This window comes from Salvia splendens, chromosome 11 (assembly GCF_004379255.2).
Source record: "Salvia splendens isolate huo1 chromosome 11, SspV2, whole genome shotgun sequence".
NCBI lineage: Eukaryota > Viridiplantae > Streptophyta > Magnoliopsida > Lamiales > Lamiaceae > Salvia > Salvia splendens.
In genome coordinates this window covers 33,425,270-33,440,538 of record NC_056042.1, presented here as the reverse complement: position 1 = coordinate 33,440,538, position 15,269 = coordinate 33,425,270, and the positions used below count along the sequence as shown (strand labels likewise).

The 15,269-nt window shown below is 40.6% G+C and overlaps 4 protein-coding genes and 1 long non-coding RNA gene across 5 annotated transcripts; 3 read left to right on the top strand and 2 right to left on the bottom strand.

The window, feature by feature from the left end:
- The first annotated feature begins 20 nt into the window (after positions 1-20).
- LOC121755495 (KH domain-containing protein HEN4-like) lies at positions 21-5,045 on the top strand. The gene is made up of 7 exons (XM_042150791.1): positions 21-836; positions 2,651-3,082; positions 3,374-3,646; positions 3,885-4,175; positions 4,258-4,340; positions 4,443-4,557; positions 4,715-5,045. The coding sequence occupies exons 1-7, from the start codon at positions 237-239 to the stop codon at positions 4,847-4,849; spliced, it is 1,929 nt and encodes a 642-aa protein (XP_042006725.1). The 5' UTR covers positions 21-236; the 3' UTR covers positions 4,850-5,045.
- Positions 5,046-5,118: 73 nt separating this feature from the next.
- Positions 5,119-6,567, bottom strand: LOC121755496 (costars family protein-like). Its single transcript, XM_042150792.1, has 2 exons — positions 6,413-6,567; positions 5,119-5,473 (listed from the first exon to the last, which is right to left on the bottom strand). The coding sequence occupies exons 1-2, from the start codon at positions 6,491-6,493 to the stop codon at positions 5,279-5,281; spliced, it is 276 nt and encodes a 91-aa protein (XP_042006726.1). The 5' UTR covers positions 6,494-6,567; the 3' UTR covers positions 5,119-5,278.
- Positions 6,568-7,421: 854 nt separating this feature from the next.
- Positions 7,422-10,443, top strand: LOC121756501 (GATA transcription factor 24-like). Its single transcript, XM_042152056.1, has 7 exons — positions 7,422-7,755; positions 8,027-8,110; positions 8,201-8,334; positions 8,868-8,978; positions 9,169-9,274; positions 9,872-9,928; positions 10,011-10,443. The coding sequence occupies exons 1-7, from the start codon at positions 7,495-7,497 to the stop codon at positions 10,089-10,091; spliced, it is 834 nt and encodes a 277-aa protein (XP_042007990.1). The 5' UTR covers positions 7,422-7,494; the 3' UTR covers positions 10,092-10,443.
- A 795-nt stretch (positions 10,444-11,238) lies between these two features.
- Positions 11,239-13,987, bottom strand: LOC121756302 (receptor-like protein kinase FERONIA). The gene is made up of 2 exons (XM_042151808.1): positions 13,534-13,987; positions 11,239-13,491 (listed from the first exon to the last, which is right to left on the bottom strand). The coding sequence occupies exons 1-2, from the start codon at positions 13,966-13,968 to the stop codon at positions 11,545-11,547; spliced, it is 2,382 nt and encodes a 793-aa protein (XP_042007742.1). The 5' UTR covers positions 13,969-13,987; the 3' UTR covers positions 11,239-11,544.
- On the top strand, positions 13,794-14,225 carry LOC121756304. Its single transcript, XR_006040913.1, has 2 exons — positions 13,794-13,926; positions 13,994-14,225. It is a non-coding gene; the product is annotated as an uncharacterized LOC121756304 (long non-coding RNA).
- Positions 14,226-15,269: the final 1,044 nt, after the last annotated feature.

Sequence of the window (15,269 nt, the reverse complement as noted above, 5' to 3'; positions counted from 1 at the left end):
CGATGGAGAGCATGTGTGTATGTATCTACGTTGTATGATCTGTATCTAACGATGGAGAGAGAGCAGCTTTAGATTTTCACCATCTGCAATTCCTCAAACCAATACGCAATCGTATCAATTCAATCGATGTAGAGAGAGAGAGAGTGTACCAAAATCAGAAGTAGTTTCAACTTTCAACTTCAATACTGGGTGAAAAGCAAGGCAGAAAAAGTAGCCCTATCTCCTCCACCACCACTATGCACGGCCCCAATTCCAATTCCAACCCCAACGCCGCCGCCGCCCGCCCTAATTCCAAGCCCCCTCAGCCGCCGCTCCTAATCCCCCCCGGCCACGTCGCCTTCCGCCTTCTCTGCCACGCCTCCCGCATCGGCGGCCTCATCGGCAAATCCGGCCACATCATCAAGCAACTCCAGCTCCTCACCAGCTCCCGCATCCGTGTCGAGGACCCTCCCCCCTCCTCCGACAACCGCGTCATCAGCGTCGTCGCCTCCCCCGCCGTCGTCAAGCGAATCAAGCTCTGCGCCGAGGAGGAGAGCAATGGCGGCGCCGAAATTGAAGGCGGCGGAGGGGAGGAGGTGTGGTTTGACGTCTCGGCGGGGCAGGAGGGGGTGGTGAGGGTGTTTGAGAGGGTGGTGCAGGTGGCGGCGGAGGGGGAAGCGGTGATTTCCGGGGTCGTTTCGTGTAGGCTGTTGGTGAGTAAGTTTCATGGGGGAGCGGTGATTGGGAAAGGGGGGAAGGTGGTGGAGAAGATTAGGAAGGATACTGGTTGTAAGATTAAGGTGTTGGCGGTGGAGAAGAATTATTCGAATTTACCATCCATGGATGAAATCGTTGAGGTGATTTAATTTCTTGTTTGCTTTACAATGTTGGTTGCTTTGTGGCTTTGTGTGAGCCTTTTAAAGTTTCTGTGTTTTAATTGTTTGTTTATGTTGATGGACTGAATAACACTCCGCAGATAGAGAGCTAAGAGCAATGAACTTTAGCATGATAGATGTTTCGGCTTTAAAATTGGAAGGTAATATCAGATGAATTTGTAGTAATTTAGGAGGGGTTTCTTTGTGTGTTAGGATATATAGATAAAACCTAGTACGACGGATGTTGGATATCTCACATCATGCGTAGACTTGTTGAAGTAGTTCAACACATTGTTGTGCGTAGAAACAGACTGTGTTGAACCCGGTCGATCTTTTCATTTATGAGATGCGTTGTTCTTTCTCAATCAGTACGGCGTTTCGATAAACCATTTTTGGATTTCCTTTAAAACCTTTCGAAGTAATTTTGTTTTTTTTCTTTGAAAATGTTAGCTGGAAAATACTTCTTTTTAAATCTTGTAATTTTGTATGATTGAGTTTGAACTTATAGATGTTCAAAACTCCAAATAAGCTCAATCAGTTTGGTGGGCTTCGTTTTCATGTCTGGCTTCTTTTTCTTTACGTAGTCCCTATGGTAGGGGAAAGAACTTACTTGATACAAGCCTAACATCTACGGTGCAATCGGCTTCTAATCTTGAGCCCAGCGGCACGTGACTCACCATTAACTTAATCCCACGTCCAGCAGTGTAGTTGTCCAGCTCGTCCAATCTGGAAGCCCAATTATCTCCGAGACTTTTTCTAGGGCTGCCCATGCATGCAACATTAGCGTGTGTTATGATTTAGATTTGGTTTGTTAGCAAGTGGCCATTATCTCTTTGGTTTTAGCATTCTGTTATTGGGTTAGGATATGCCGCATGTTGTAGGCAATTGTTAGACGTGTGCCAACCTTGTGGATAAGGTTTTGGTGTGTAGGCTATAAATAGGCGTTCTCTTGGATGTAGAAAGCAGCACTGAAAATATCTATCTTTTCTTTCTTCTCTTCTTTCTGTGCATCATCCTCCTCTCCTTTCGTTTCCTTTCTCTCAACGTTTGCACATGATGGCTGGAGTTTAGAACCACTCAAAGGCTTCTTTTTCTATCATTAGCTCATTACTCCTTAGAATATACTGTAACCTTTAAAACATGGACCTTTTTTATGTTTGCCTTTGGATGTCCAACAAATATTTGTACGCAGGTGCGGTGTGATTTGAACATGCAGGTGCTATTTGTGATTTTCTCGTTCTAAATAATTACTATGGATTTTGGCTGCTATATGACCTAACTTGGTAGATTATAAAACAATGCATGTTGGGCTTGAGTTCCAGAATCTAGTCACGATGCAAATGCATTTATTTAATCTATTATGGAAAATATATCCAATATGAAACAGATCGACTCTTTGGTTAGCTTTGATAGGTTTATTACTTAATCTGAATGGATTTAACTTTAAAGACTCATTGCTAAGGAGTGAGGCGTGCATACTATTTATAATTTTATATTATTAAACGATAGTATAAATTTTTCTAAACTTGCCATGCCATTTTATTTCTATAGAACTGGCACCAACGGAGTATTAAGATTATTTTCCATTTCTAAGAGGCTTTCTGACTCTACTTGCATGTTAGCTTTTTCTATTAGCATTTGATATAAGATGTACCACATGCTATTGACAAATTCGAATCTTTGATGTCATGGTAATTTATATCCAAGTAGTCTCATCCCAATGAAAAAGTGGATGTTTTATATCATTTGATGAAAACTGATGTGGCTAAAGGTTGTTCTTGTGGATGTCCTTGCAGATTGAAGGTCTTGGTTTGGCTGTCAAAAAAGCACTTGTTGCTGTCACTAGTCGCATTCAAGAGTGTCCACCTTCCGAGGAAACAAGATCATATCCTACCAGGCCTCTTGAATCAGAACCCTTGCCAATTCAAACTGTTGATCTGCCCCAGCAGCAGAGCCCAATATTGCAACCTACACCTTCGAACTATATAAATCATTCCTGGGGAGGAGGTACATCATTAGTACCTGAGAAGGTCTCCTATATAAGCCCTACAATACCACAACTAGAAGTGGTTTTTAAGATACTCTGCCCCAATGAACACGTTGGCAGCATTATTGGAAAGGGAGGATGTATCGTTAAGGCTATTCAACATGAAACTGGTGCTTCTATAAGTATTGGGTCGCCTGTAGAAAACTGTGATGAACGATTGATAACCATTACGGCAATGGAGGTGAAGTTTAATTCCACTGTATTGTAGTACTCCCTCCGTCCCTGAAAATTTGTCACATATTTCCTTTTTCGTCCGTCCCTAAAAATTTGTCACCTTTCACTTTTACCATTTTTGGTAGTGGACCCTACATTCCACTAACTCATTCACACTCACATTTTATTATAAAACTAATATATAAAAGTAGGACCCACATGCCACCAACTTTTTCAACTCACTTTGGGGGACGGAGGGAGTAATTCTTAGATTTCATATGCATCAGTTGATATTTTTCTTTGGTGTGTTGTTTCGTAGAGTGTAGAATATAAATACTCACCTGCACAGAAAGCAACTATTGTTGTGTTTACTAGATCCACAGAGACTGGTCTTTTGAAGGGATTCCGTTCAGATCCAAAAGAATCACCTGTATCAGCTCGAGTTCTGTTGGCATCAAACCAAGTTGGTTGCCTACTGGGAAAAGGAGGCGCGATCATTTCAGAGATGAGAAAGATGACTAGCACTAGCCTAAGGATCATTGGGGGTGACCAAGTTCCAAATTGTGCCTCTGAAAATGAAGAAGTTTTACAGGTACGACAGTTTAAATGTGTAGGAGATAGATAGACTCACAATAGAGTCGGAAAAGTTAGAAAGGTTTTCAATGGCTGGCTGCTGTTAATTTTATCATGCAAATTCTGTCTAGGATTCACACAAATTAACCTTTTAATACCTTTTAAATCTGAATCATAGTTCGTCCATTAAAGTTTTATATCAGTTCTCTCACCACGATTGCCACATGCATGCTGATGTCTCATTATTCTTCACTTAGATTACAGGAGAGTTTGCTAATGTACAAGATGCTCTGTATAAGGTGACTGGTAGATTGCGAGATAATATGTTCTCCAACAGAATGTTGAGTGGAAACAGGAATCGTAATTATTCAAGGACTGACAATGATGCATATGGCATCGTAAGAAACCGTCCTACTTATGGATCACATCAATCTTTAGCTGACTCAGACAAAACCAACGAACACAAATCCTTAACTCAGAGCATGGATCATCTTGCAATTTCCAATAATAACGATCGATTGTTGACACCTAGTTCATTCACATCAATGGTATGGTTTGATCATTAATACTCTCTCTTCTTTTGTACTCCCTTCTCTTACTTTATGCTGGTCTGGACGAATCTGATTGCAGGCTCTCTCTGGAGTAAACCAGGGAAATATTATGGCTAATGGCAGAAGTTTAGCTACAGTTAAAAGTGGTGAACAAATCGGCAGGTTACCACAACACATGCTATTTATTGGCTTTTGTGCTCGTAGTAATACAAATTCGTAGTTGATGAAATATTATCCTGACATTCCTTTTATATATACAAGCAGTGGAACTAGACCCGCAATCGCAGAAAATACTATGACAGTAGAAGTCGTTGTTCCTGAGGCTGCGGTTGGCTCCATATCCGGGGAGAACAATATTGATTTCGCTAGGTTGCGACAGGTAAATGGATATACCATTAAAATCGTTCAACAACTTGACGTCGAATACAGCCCAATTTTTTTTTAGAAACCCAACAAAATTCCTTTGGGGTTATTTGCTCTTTTGACGAGTTTCTTCAATATTTATGACATCAAGCATTGTTTGAATGTGCCATCAGATATCTCGAGCCACGGTCATACTGCAAGAAGCTTGTCCTGGAACGACAGATAGAACAGTTGTTATATCCGGGACACCAGATGAAACGCAGGCTGCCCAAAGCCTGCTCCAAGCATTCATACTATCTGGATCATAGCAACGAACATGACAGGTTTTTGAAGATTATATTTTTTGTTTATTAGTTTGCGTCTTCTCAAATAGAGGAGCTGCCAAACTAGTGCTTATGTAACATTGCTCAATCTATTTCATAAGCACTTTAGTTTCTTCATGCTGCACATGTAAACCTTGGCATGACAGATTAGTACAGAATGAAGATTTTGGATTCATGTGTTTATAGTTACACCAACCCACATTATATGTCCATAATTTCTTGACTCAATGCATAAATGGTCGAACACGCCATAATTCAGAAACTCGAAATACATCAAACAATAAACGCAGCAAGACTTCTGCAAACGAGAAGTTTGTAGCATCCATTTTACATCATGGTAGATACAACACAGATTTCACAAAATAGGGAAACAACGTGCTCGTCCCAGCTGTAAGGATTTTATACCACATCCTTTTAGCTACTCGCAGCTGCATCAACTGGTACTGCTTCTGCTTTCAGCTTGATCTCGACGTTGTCATGGACTCCCTGCAACAGCAGCTCCCCATCGTATGTGAGAATTTTTCGCTTCTTTGCTGCACGCAGCGTTCCAACTAGAGCTTCAAAGATGTTAGCACACCTATCATCATTAAATATCACACCGAATGTAACCTGCATAAGCAAGAATGATGCCCAAGTAAGAAAACATGCCTCTGTCAACAAATTCACAAGGTAATGAATCTATTAAAAGACCTAATATCATGTTCAATATCCATTCTGCAAATGAGATGCAGGTGGGAGATAAAGTTGCCATACATAGTGCTTTCATTTGAATAATTAGGCAATCCAACCTTCTCCACACTTGCACACCCTAATTCTATTGGTTCTGATTCAATTTGTAATGAAAGAAGGTAATACTCCATATATCTTGTCACCTACAAAATGTGGAAGGAGCATGTTTCTAAAAGCATCTCATGCTAATTCCCTTTGACAGAGACTTTCTTTATGAGCAGCAAGTAATCATAAAGTAAATCAACATAATCTACTTTCAAAACTGCAAATTGGTCCGGGTAACTACAGTCGATTTGTTGCTATGATGAAGAAAGTGCATAATTTGAAGACGAAATACAAAGCAGTAAAAAGTCCAATCTATGTTTGGTTGGTCTCTAGCTCAAATGCTCATCATCATCGACCACCGAACGAGCAATACAGTGACGGATAAAGGCATCATCGACCACCGAACGAGCAATACAGTGACGGATAAAGGCATCATCGACATCTATAGCGCCAAAAATATTCAGCACTCTTTGATCCTAGACAAAGTCTTTTGCTTTTCCGATCAATCATTTTGTGAATCTCACTACTGTAAGCCGCAAAATCTACAAGGCATGCGATGCGATCACATAAATCTCATGAGCAAGCACAAAACGCCTAGATCTACGAATTCAGAAAAAAAAAACAGGATAAATCTGATGATACAACCGCACAATCTGAGCTGCGGAAAACATCGAGCTAGGGAAATTGAGGCGATGGATCTGAAGCGCAATAATACAGAAATTGGAGCATAATACATGATTTGGAAAGAGATGGAGAAATGCGAGGAGAGAGAACCGTGTAGGAGCCGTCGGATTGAGGTTTGCCGAGACGCTTGATCTCCTCTTTGAGACGCTCCACCTCTTCGTCTACGTTCATGATTTTGGTTTGTGAAGATGGGATCTGGTTTTCTCTTTTAGATATTTTCTGCTTCAATTCTGAAATGGCTTCTGGTTTTATAGTTGGTTGCCGTTTTTTAATAACATGTTTTTTAGGGAAAAAAAAGTATAATACTCCAATTTTACATGTCATGATTTTAGTGTAAATTTGTCTTGACCTATTTTGTTGGAGGTCAATAGAAAATTGTTAAAAAAATTGTTAAAATAATTAAGATATTAAGAACTAGTAGTACTGTAGTATTACAAACATTGACCAATATTTGTTTTTTACGTGAAATTTAAATTTGGTCACAAAAATCATTAACTTTAATTATATTTCGAACTTCTATAGATCTCAATTTCAGCAAAATCGAGTTATACATAATCGGATAGTCTAGTTGGACTAATCGGATGAGAAAATCTACAATAACATTTTAAATAGTTATAACTTGTAGATGACGTTTTATGTCATAAAATAAAATCAAGCCCATGTCCAAAAATTTATTATTCTTAGACAAAATTTCATCTTGTTCATAGCAAAACTCAGGGTTAAGTGATCAATACCCAAATTTGTTAATGATCTTCATCGTATTTCTTCCTCTTATTTACTTAGATTACGGTAAAATTGTCTAAAAACCAATAATAAAAGCCAAAATTTGATAGTCGACTTATTAGATAGAGGAAAAATGTGTTAGCAACGCTACTTATTTAATAAAAAAATTATCAGACTATTTTGGTATGGACCGTCGGCTTAACTCAGCCCATTTATTCACATTTTCTAATTAATATGAACGAGTATAATCCGTTTTGGGAGTATGAATGCCGCATACCATACGACTGTGGGCCCTACAGACGGCAAATCCCACAAAATCTCCAAATTTGTTAATTAGAATAAAAATTAATTAATTATCAACGACATTCTTCGATTAAATAAAAAAATGGTGTTCGTAAATACAAGAGTTGACTGAGGAAGGAGGAGGCAGCCAAATCTTGGAAGCTCCCATGTACGGAACGCCTCACCCCTCCGCCATGAATGACGCCGCCAACGACCACCCCACGCCTCACCTCGACGACGATAACGACAACGACGCCGACGACATCGACAACACCAACCAGCATCCTTCTTCTGAGATCAGGTACGACGCCGCACGCCCTCGACACCGCTCTCTATGCCCCCGATTTGACGGAGGAACCCCCGCCGACCAGCTCACCCTTTCCTTCCAGGGCGAAGTTTATGTTTTCGACTCTGTTTCCCCTGAAAAGGTGTTTATCCCCCTTTTTTGGTTAATTGCCCCCTTTTTCGTGTGTTCAATGTAGGGGATTTTGTGTTTAGGATTTGAATTCAGTTTAGCCCTTGATTGCGTTGGCCTTCTTTCCTTGATTTTCCCAATTCAGGATTGCAGTGGGTTGTGTAAATTTGAAGTTAGTGGAGATTGTGATTGTGAATGGCGTGGGTACGAAGTGCCGACTGGTATTCCCAATCCTTGTGATGTTGTATGCAAGGATTGTAATTGTTTGTTTATTGATGTTTCAGGTTCAGGCAGTTTTGTTATTGTTGGGTGGGTACGAAGTGCCGACTGGTATTCCTACTCCGGGGATGACACCTCAGAACCATAGAGTATGATTGATGTGACTTTCAAGAACTCAGATTTCTCAACTTGGTAACTGATTTATCGTTTGTTTACTCCTTGGCATGTACTTTAAACAGAACGTGGGTGATTATCCAGCAAGGTCGAGTCAGCCTCAGAGGGCTGCCTCTTTGAACCGGTTTAGAGAGAAGAGGAAAGAGCGGTGTTTTGAAAAGAAGATCCGTTATACAGTTCGCAAAGAAGTTGCCCTCAGGTTGTAATGAGTTTGAGATTGTTCAATAAGTGTCAGACTGTTTTTGTTGGACCATGTTTCTGGTTGAATCTTTTTTATGATTATGTGCAGTATAAGTTTCGTGGAACCATTCTCAAATATTCTGTGAAGTTTTCTAATTGCAGTTCCTTACTCTAACTGCTACAAGTAGATATATTTTGTACCTGCTTTCTCTTTATTACTGTAAATCAAATCGAAAAGCAAAATAACTTGCTTTTTTTAGCACATTGTTGCGTTATATGGCTGTAGATAATGGTTTCGCAAACAAATGAAGGTTCTGTTCGATTTGTTGCTGCTTTTTTATCTTAATACCTTGTTTAGCGGACTGAATTTTTAAATTCTACTTCTTATTAAGTACGGAGTACTTAGGAATTATTGTCTGAAATGGCATACGGATGTGCCTGGAAGAGATTTATTTGCATGTTTTGTAGATTGGGCTAACTCAACCAACTATTCATATACTCCGTATTATATATCAAATGTCATATTTATCTCATGCATATGCCATCTTCCAGGATGCAGCGTAAGAAAGGTCAGTTCACGTCATCAAAATCAGTGCTTGACGAACCGGGATCATGTTCTGCTGATTGGAATGGGAATCCTGGCCAGGAAGAGCCGGAAACCTCGTGAGTGCCTCTATATTGAATATCTTTATGGTTTGTATTTTTTGGCTGGTGAATCTTAATGGCTTTTATGCTTCCTGCCCGTTATTTTAATGATTTAAGCTGCCTTTGAATTGACGTCTGAAGTGGTTACCTTCTCAGTTTGTTACTTGGCGACTTTCTTTGAAACACTTCTCTTGCTCGATTTCAACAGATGTACACATTGTGGGATCAGCTCAAAAGCCACTCCTATGATGCGACGTGGACCAGACGGGCCAAGAACTTTTTGTAACGCTTGTGGTTTCAAGTGGGCCAGCAAGGTATGTTTGTGTGTCATTCGACAAATGTAGCTTTTCCATTTGTGTATGGTAACTCAAATATGAGTTTTTCCATTCTGATTTCTGATTGAAAATTTTCATTTTCTGATTGCAAGTTTCCATTTTCACACAAATAATTATTTTTTGTAGTTTAGCTCTTAATATTTGATCATCGAAACAAGCTTGGTGCTTCACTATACTTTGGAATACTAAATATTAGTCGTCGGAGAGATTCTTTTTTCACACGAATGCATATGGCATTCTTGAGCCATCTATCTTTATAGCACCTTTTATATCTTGGAAATTGTCCATTGTCTCGTAAAGAATTACTTGGGACTGACTAAATAAAATTATTTGCCTATCAAATTTACTGATAATACCTTCATCACCGACAATTATGTCATTTTTGTCTCCCGATGATGAATCATTCGAATGAACATGTCACTTTTGCCTCTGGAGTTCATAGTACCTGATTAATGTAGTCGTCTAAACTATCTTTAGAAATCTTCCCATCTCCTTATACCGTCGAGTTACTGAAATTCTCATTTTACAAGTTTTAATACATCTCGTTTGGTTAAACATTGATTGCCTGATATGCAGGGAGTTTTGAGGGACCTGACAAAAGTTCTCATAATAATGCAGCAGCATCCTATGAAGGTTAGTGGCTATCAACAGTAGTATTAAATTGTAAGGCTGAGCTACGTGCTTCTTACGCCTTGTTTTCGCTCCTCCTTGACAGCTCGATGGGGAAACAAATGGCGAGACCCCCGGCATAACCCCTTCCAACATGATCACATCTTCCTGTGGTGGCGACAACTAATCCTCTAGTATCAATGTGCCTGTTGAAATTCCAACAGTAATCTGCATCGGCTCGAGTTACCTGTAAGAAATCTCTCAACTTGGGATTGTGCTTATAACTGTCGAGGCGGATATGCACGTGATGCCTCCTCTAATCTGGTATGGCCTGATTCGACATTCATTGTTCCTTGTGGTGGAGAGAAATGGATGAAGGCATGAAGCCATTCTGTTTTAGAATTTTGAACAAGAGATGTAAATATTCGTTTGGATTAGTGTTCTAGGATTGTGGGGAAGCAAAGAATGTTTGAGAGATTACTGTTTGCAACCATATCTTTATTTAATCTATATTTGATTGCTTCCATACCTTCATTTTTTATCTGAATTGAAATCAGTGTGTTCAAAGATATTGGCGTGTGCGTGTGAAAGAATAAGATATTCAAATTTGGGTCTCATATTTTACTACAAATTTTACAGTGATAATATGAGTGAAATGTAGGGCATTTACCATTTATTGTAAAAGTGAACCGAGTTCCTAATGGCCGATGGACCGAAAGGTGAATCAAGATTTTTAATTACGGACGGAGGGACCTACTACTCTCTCTGGCCATGAAAAATAGTTTTATTTTGCTATTTTAGCATGTCCATGAAAAACAACCTCATTCTTACCTTTTTTTCTTTCGTATACTTTACCCATTTTTTTATCTGCACTCTTATACTTTATCATCATTAAAACTCGTGTTGTCCACAAATGTGACTATTTTCATGGACGGGAGGAGTATAATTTATTATTGTAGAAAAAAAAGTAAAGAAATAAAATAATGTGACCAAAAGCTCTTTTTTTTATAGAATTTTCGTGTGAAGTAGTGAAATGTGAGGGAAATGGATGAAAAAATGAAATGGGAGTAGGGGTATTTTATGGAGTAAAAGATATAAAATAATAAAAAAAAAATTCCGGCTCGGCAGTTGCTCAACGTGCAATAGGTGCCGAGCCAGCGCCGGACGGCCTAGCCCGTGCTCTCGGGCTTGGCTGTTGCAATAGTGCCCTTCCTGACCGCCGTCCTGCAAGGCAGAGTGGGAAGGGCAGTATTGCCAATGCTCTTAAGCTTCTAACCTGTGGCAATTAAAGTGATAGGATATGAAATAAGAGGAGGCATCACTTGGAACAAGTCAATAGTTTTCTATAAAACAGTTCTTTGTGAGAGGACCATGTTGCCTATAGGGATGTCTCATGAAATTACAGGCTGACCGCCTGACTCAGTCAGTTCGTCATTCGAGTGGGGATTGATCCGAACTCCGATGGGACTACTCTATTTTTCACTTTGGCTTTATTTGACAACTGGTTCGACACTTGAAGCGATTGTTGAAGTTCAATTGGAAGATACAATGAAATTTGTAATTCAATTTCACCTCTCTAAACCTTGAACATACAGAGATGAGCAAAAAGCATTTCCATGGTTTTCAACTGGATGTGTGTCCTATTGTAATGCCATGGCTAACTCAAGGCCTTTAACTACATCTCCCATGGCAGGCCTCTCTTGCGGCTGTAAATGTAAGCATCTGCCTCCGATTCCAACAAACGCTTCCAAACATGCTGCTGAAATCTGCCCCATCAAGCTCTGGTCAATCAGCTGATCCAGTTTCCCCTCTTGTATGCAATACCGAGCCCACCCGGCTAGGCTATGTTGCTCCTCCTCAAGTCTCGTGTCCACTGCAGCTCTTCCAGATATAACTTCAAATAAAACCACCCCAAAAGCATATACATCAGATTTACTCGTCAGTTTACCGGTGGTGTAGTACTTTGGATCCAAGTATCCGAATGTGCCTTTAACGTTGGTGCTGATGTGAGTGAATGACTGGTTTTCTGGTCCCATTTTGGACAGTCCAAAATCTGAGATTTTGGCCACCCATTTCCCGTCGAGTAGGATGTTGGTGGACTTAACGTCGCGGTGGATGATGGCGTGTTTGGTGCCAGTGTGGAGGTAGTCCAGTCCCTTGGCAGCGCCTAGACAGATTTGAAGGCGTTGCTTCCACATTAAGGGTGAGTTGTCGGGGTTGCAGATGTGGTCACGGAGGGTGCCACGGGCCATGTAGTCGTATACCAGGATCATCTCGCCGTTGTCGTCGCAGTAGCCTATGAGGGAGACCAAGTGGAGGTGGCGAAGCTTGGAGAGCATGTCGATCTCGGTGAGGAACTCGTGAGCGCCTTGGTTGGAGTTGGAGCTGAGCCTTTTGATTGCCACAGTTGTGGCCGCGTTATCGATGAGGCCTCTATACACATTGCCGTAGCCTCCCCTGCCGATGATGAAGCTTTCGTCGAAGTTGCGGGTGGCGGTCCTGATCTCGCCGATTGACAAGTATCTGCATGTATCACAACGCAGGGATCCCCTTGTTGACTTCCGCTGCCGCCGGAGAATCAAGAAAGTCACGGCTGCAACCACCACAACCACGCCGATAACACTGCCCACCACGCTGTAAATTACAACAGCAGCGTTTTTCTTCTTCGGTGCCTTCGTTGGCGGTGAATCCGTCACGGGTTGAGGGATGGATGCTGCTAAACTTCCTGTCGTATCATTTAGTTTGAAAATTTCTAAGCCATTCAGCAAAGGCCTCTCATGGGAACTCACCATAAGTAGCCCAAGTTCAGCCTTCCCGCGATTTCCAACATCCGGAATCCATGTTATGCAGTCTGTGAAGATGGGAATATCAGGGCCACCTGCCAAGGAGACGATATCGACATCTAAGAACTCGTCATCATTGATGGTCATCGTGAAATTTCTTTCGTTTTTCTTTGTATACACAAATTCATAAAAGTGGAAGCGGAGCAGATAGAAGAATCCAGAATCAACTGGGAATCCCCACAATACACCTTGGCTGATGTTGTGCGTTGTTCTACCAGATAGGTATACTACTTGCGGCGCGGTATAGGGAGGAGTACTGTTGGTGTATTTGATCACACTTCCATTATCACGAAGTGCGAAAGCCGAATCTGCCAAGATTAAGTTGCCATCGTCAGGACTCCAGCCCCGAAACATGCCACCTTCTTGTATCTCAACCGTGTCGCCGCCCACATTCAGCCTGTAAAGACTCTCCAAAGCCGTATTGCTGTTGAGATTAAACAATCCCTCCCCATATTTGATTGGCACATCTTCTTCATCAAGGTAGAGTTTATCAGGCATGGACACAATTTCGATTCCGTTTACAAAAGCAGAAGAATTTGGATTTGGGGTGAAGGTTAAAAGGAGTCTTTGTGTTGCTCCAACACTAACAATGAATTCCACCATAAAAAAAGGTCGTTTCAAACTCTCGGAATAAAGGGAAGCACTGAAGTTTGTAAACAGGGTGAAGTCATTGGCATTGACAGAGAAGAAAGATTGACTAGTGTTGGTGTCGGAATAGACGCTGGGGTACAGGTAAAGGCGGAGGAATTTCTGGCCTCTACTGAGGAATTTCTGGCCTCTACTGAGGGGGAAATTGTATGTGAAAGGGGACTGGAAAACACGAGCTGTCTTGTAAGGGACTGCAGGAACCCAAGGCTCCATAGTGAGAGCTTCGGAAGCTGAAGATATGGGAGCATTTGATGACACGTATTTTGAACCTTGATCGCTGTCCCAGCTCCGGAGGCTGGTGTCGTTTGTGATTGTTGATGCGCCACAGCTTAGGAGGATTACTTCTGTTGCGTTGTACGCTGCGGTGGAGGCGTTGTACGCTGTGGTGGAGGCGTTGTGCGGGCTTAAGGCAGGGTACCCTATGACGCGGGCATTGGAGGCGCTGTTCGATCTTATGGGAGAGTACGTTACGGTACTGGAGGCCCGGGCGCCGTTGGTCATTTTGATATGTATACAGATGAGCAAGAACAGGTAAAGAAGGTGGGACATTTTGATTGTGCTTTTGTTTAGCATCTAAATTCTGGCAATTAAATTGCAGTGCAGCGATAGGTTATGGATAAAGTGGAGCACTGCAGCCAAAGACTTGGAAGTTTGAACAAGTCAATATTCGCCGGTTCATGATTTTTCCAATCAATTAATCAAGCCCACCAAGAAGACTATGTTGTCCACGATGTTGATACTCTTTCCGTCCTTTAAAAATATAAACAATTTTTATTTTAGTCCATCTTTAACATACAATTATAATGCTAGTTTATCTTTATTTTGGCAAACTCCAAAAGAAAATCTGTCTCTGCTCTGCTCACATTTATGCATGTGTCTTTTCATTTTCTAATTGTAATGTGAGCAGCATAAAGAAGAAAGATGAGAGTCAGTAAAGAGGCAAATAAAATTGTGGAATACGGTAAAAAGAAAAAAATTACTGTATGAGTAGTAGCAAAGAGTATAAAAACACTATTTATGCAGTTTCCTCTAATTAAATCATCATCATTCATTACATAGCAACAAGAGAAAATCAAAATCTACTCTAATCTGTCTGGGAAGCTAGGAAGAGGAAGAACAGGATGGCAGCCATGAAGAGAGGGAAGACAAAGAGCAGCGAAAATGAGGGTGGCTGAACCGGGCCGGGCGCCATCCCGAGTGGCAGAAGCAGTAGAAGCATTGCTACAACAAGCAACGCCACCACTGACCCCGCCCCCCATCCGCCTTGCTCAGCCTCCTCCCTCGCCATATTCTCAACTCTCAGTACAAATATATGTTTAACTAAGAATATGTGGTGATTGTGACTGCTAAATTAAATTTTATTTATAAGTTGCATGGTGGCTTTTGGCAGAGGACGCATCTCTTCGATTCGTAGTGTTTTAATAGGTTGTATGAATTTTTTTTATGGAAATAAATCTTTTCACCTTTGATCTCAACAAATTCAAACGAAATACAAACGGCGCACTGTTTCATTTAAATGATGGATGGTCTCATGAGAGAAGCAAGGATTAACCTTTATGAAAATGACTTTGCAAAATATGAAGAAGCAACAATGAATCAATGATATAATAATTTCGAATATGAATGAAAAGTAGTAGTGTGCTTCATTCGCCTGAGTGATAGTTGCAAATATTTGAAAAGTGGATAAAATGGCAATAGTATAAGTATATTACTGTAAATTATTAAAAGATTGCATATTTCATATTATTTGAAGACGACTTATAAACTAGTAGTACTAAGTTTTTGAGAACACTAGATTAACAATTTAAGGAAATGTTAGATTTAAGGTGTGAATTGTTATAATTTTCTTTAAATTAAAATAACGTCAAATTTCA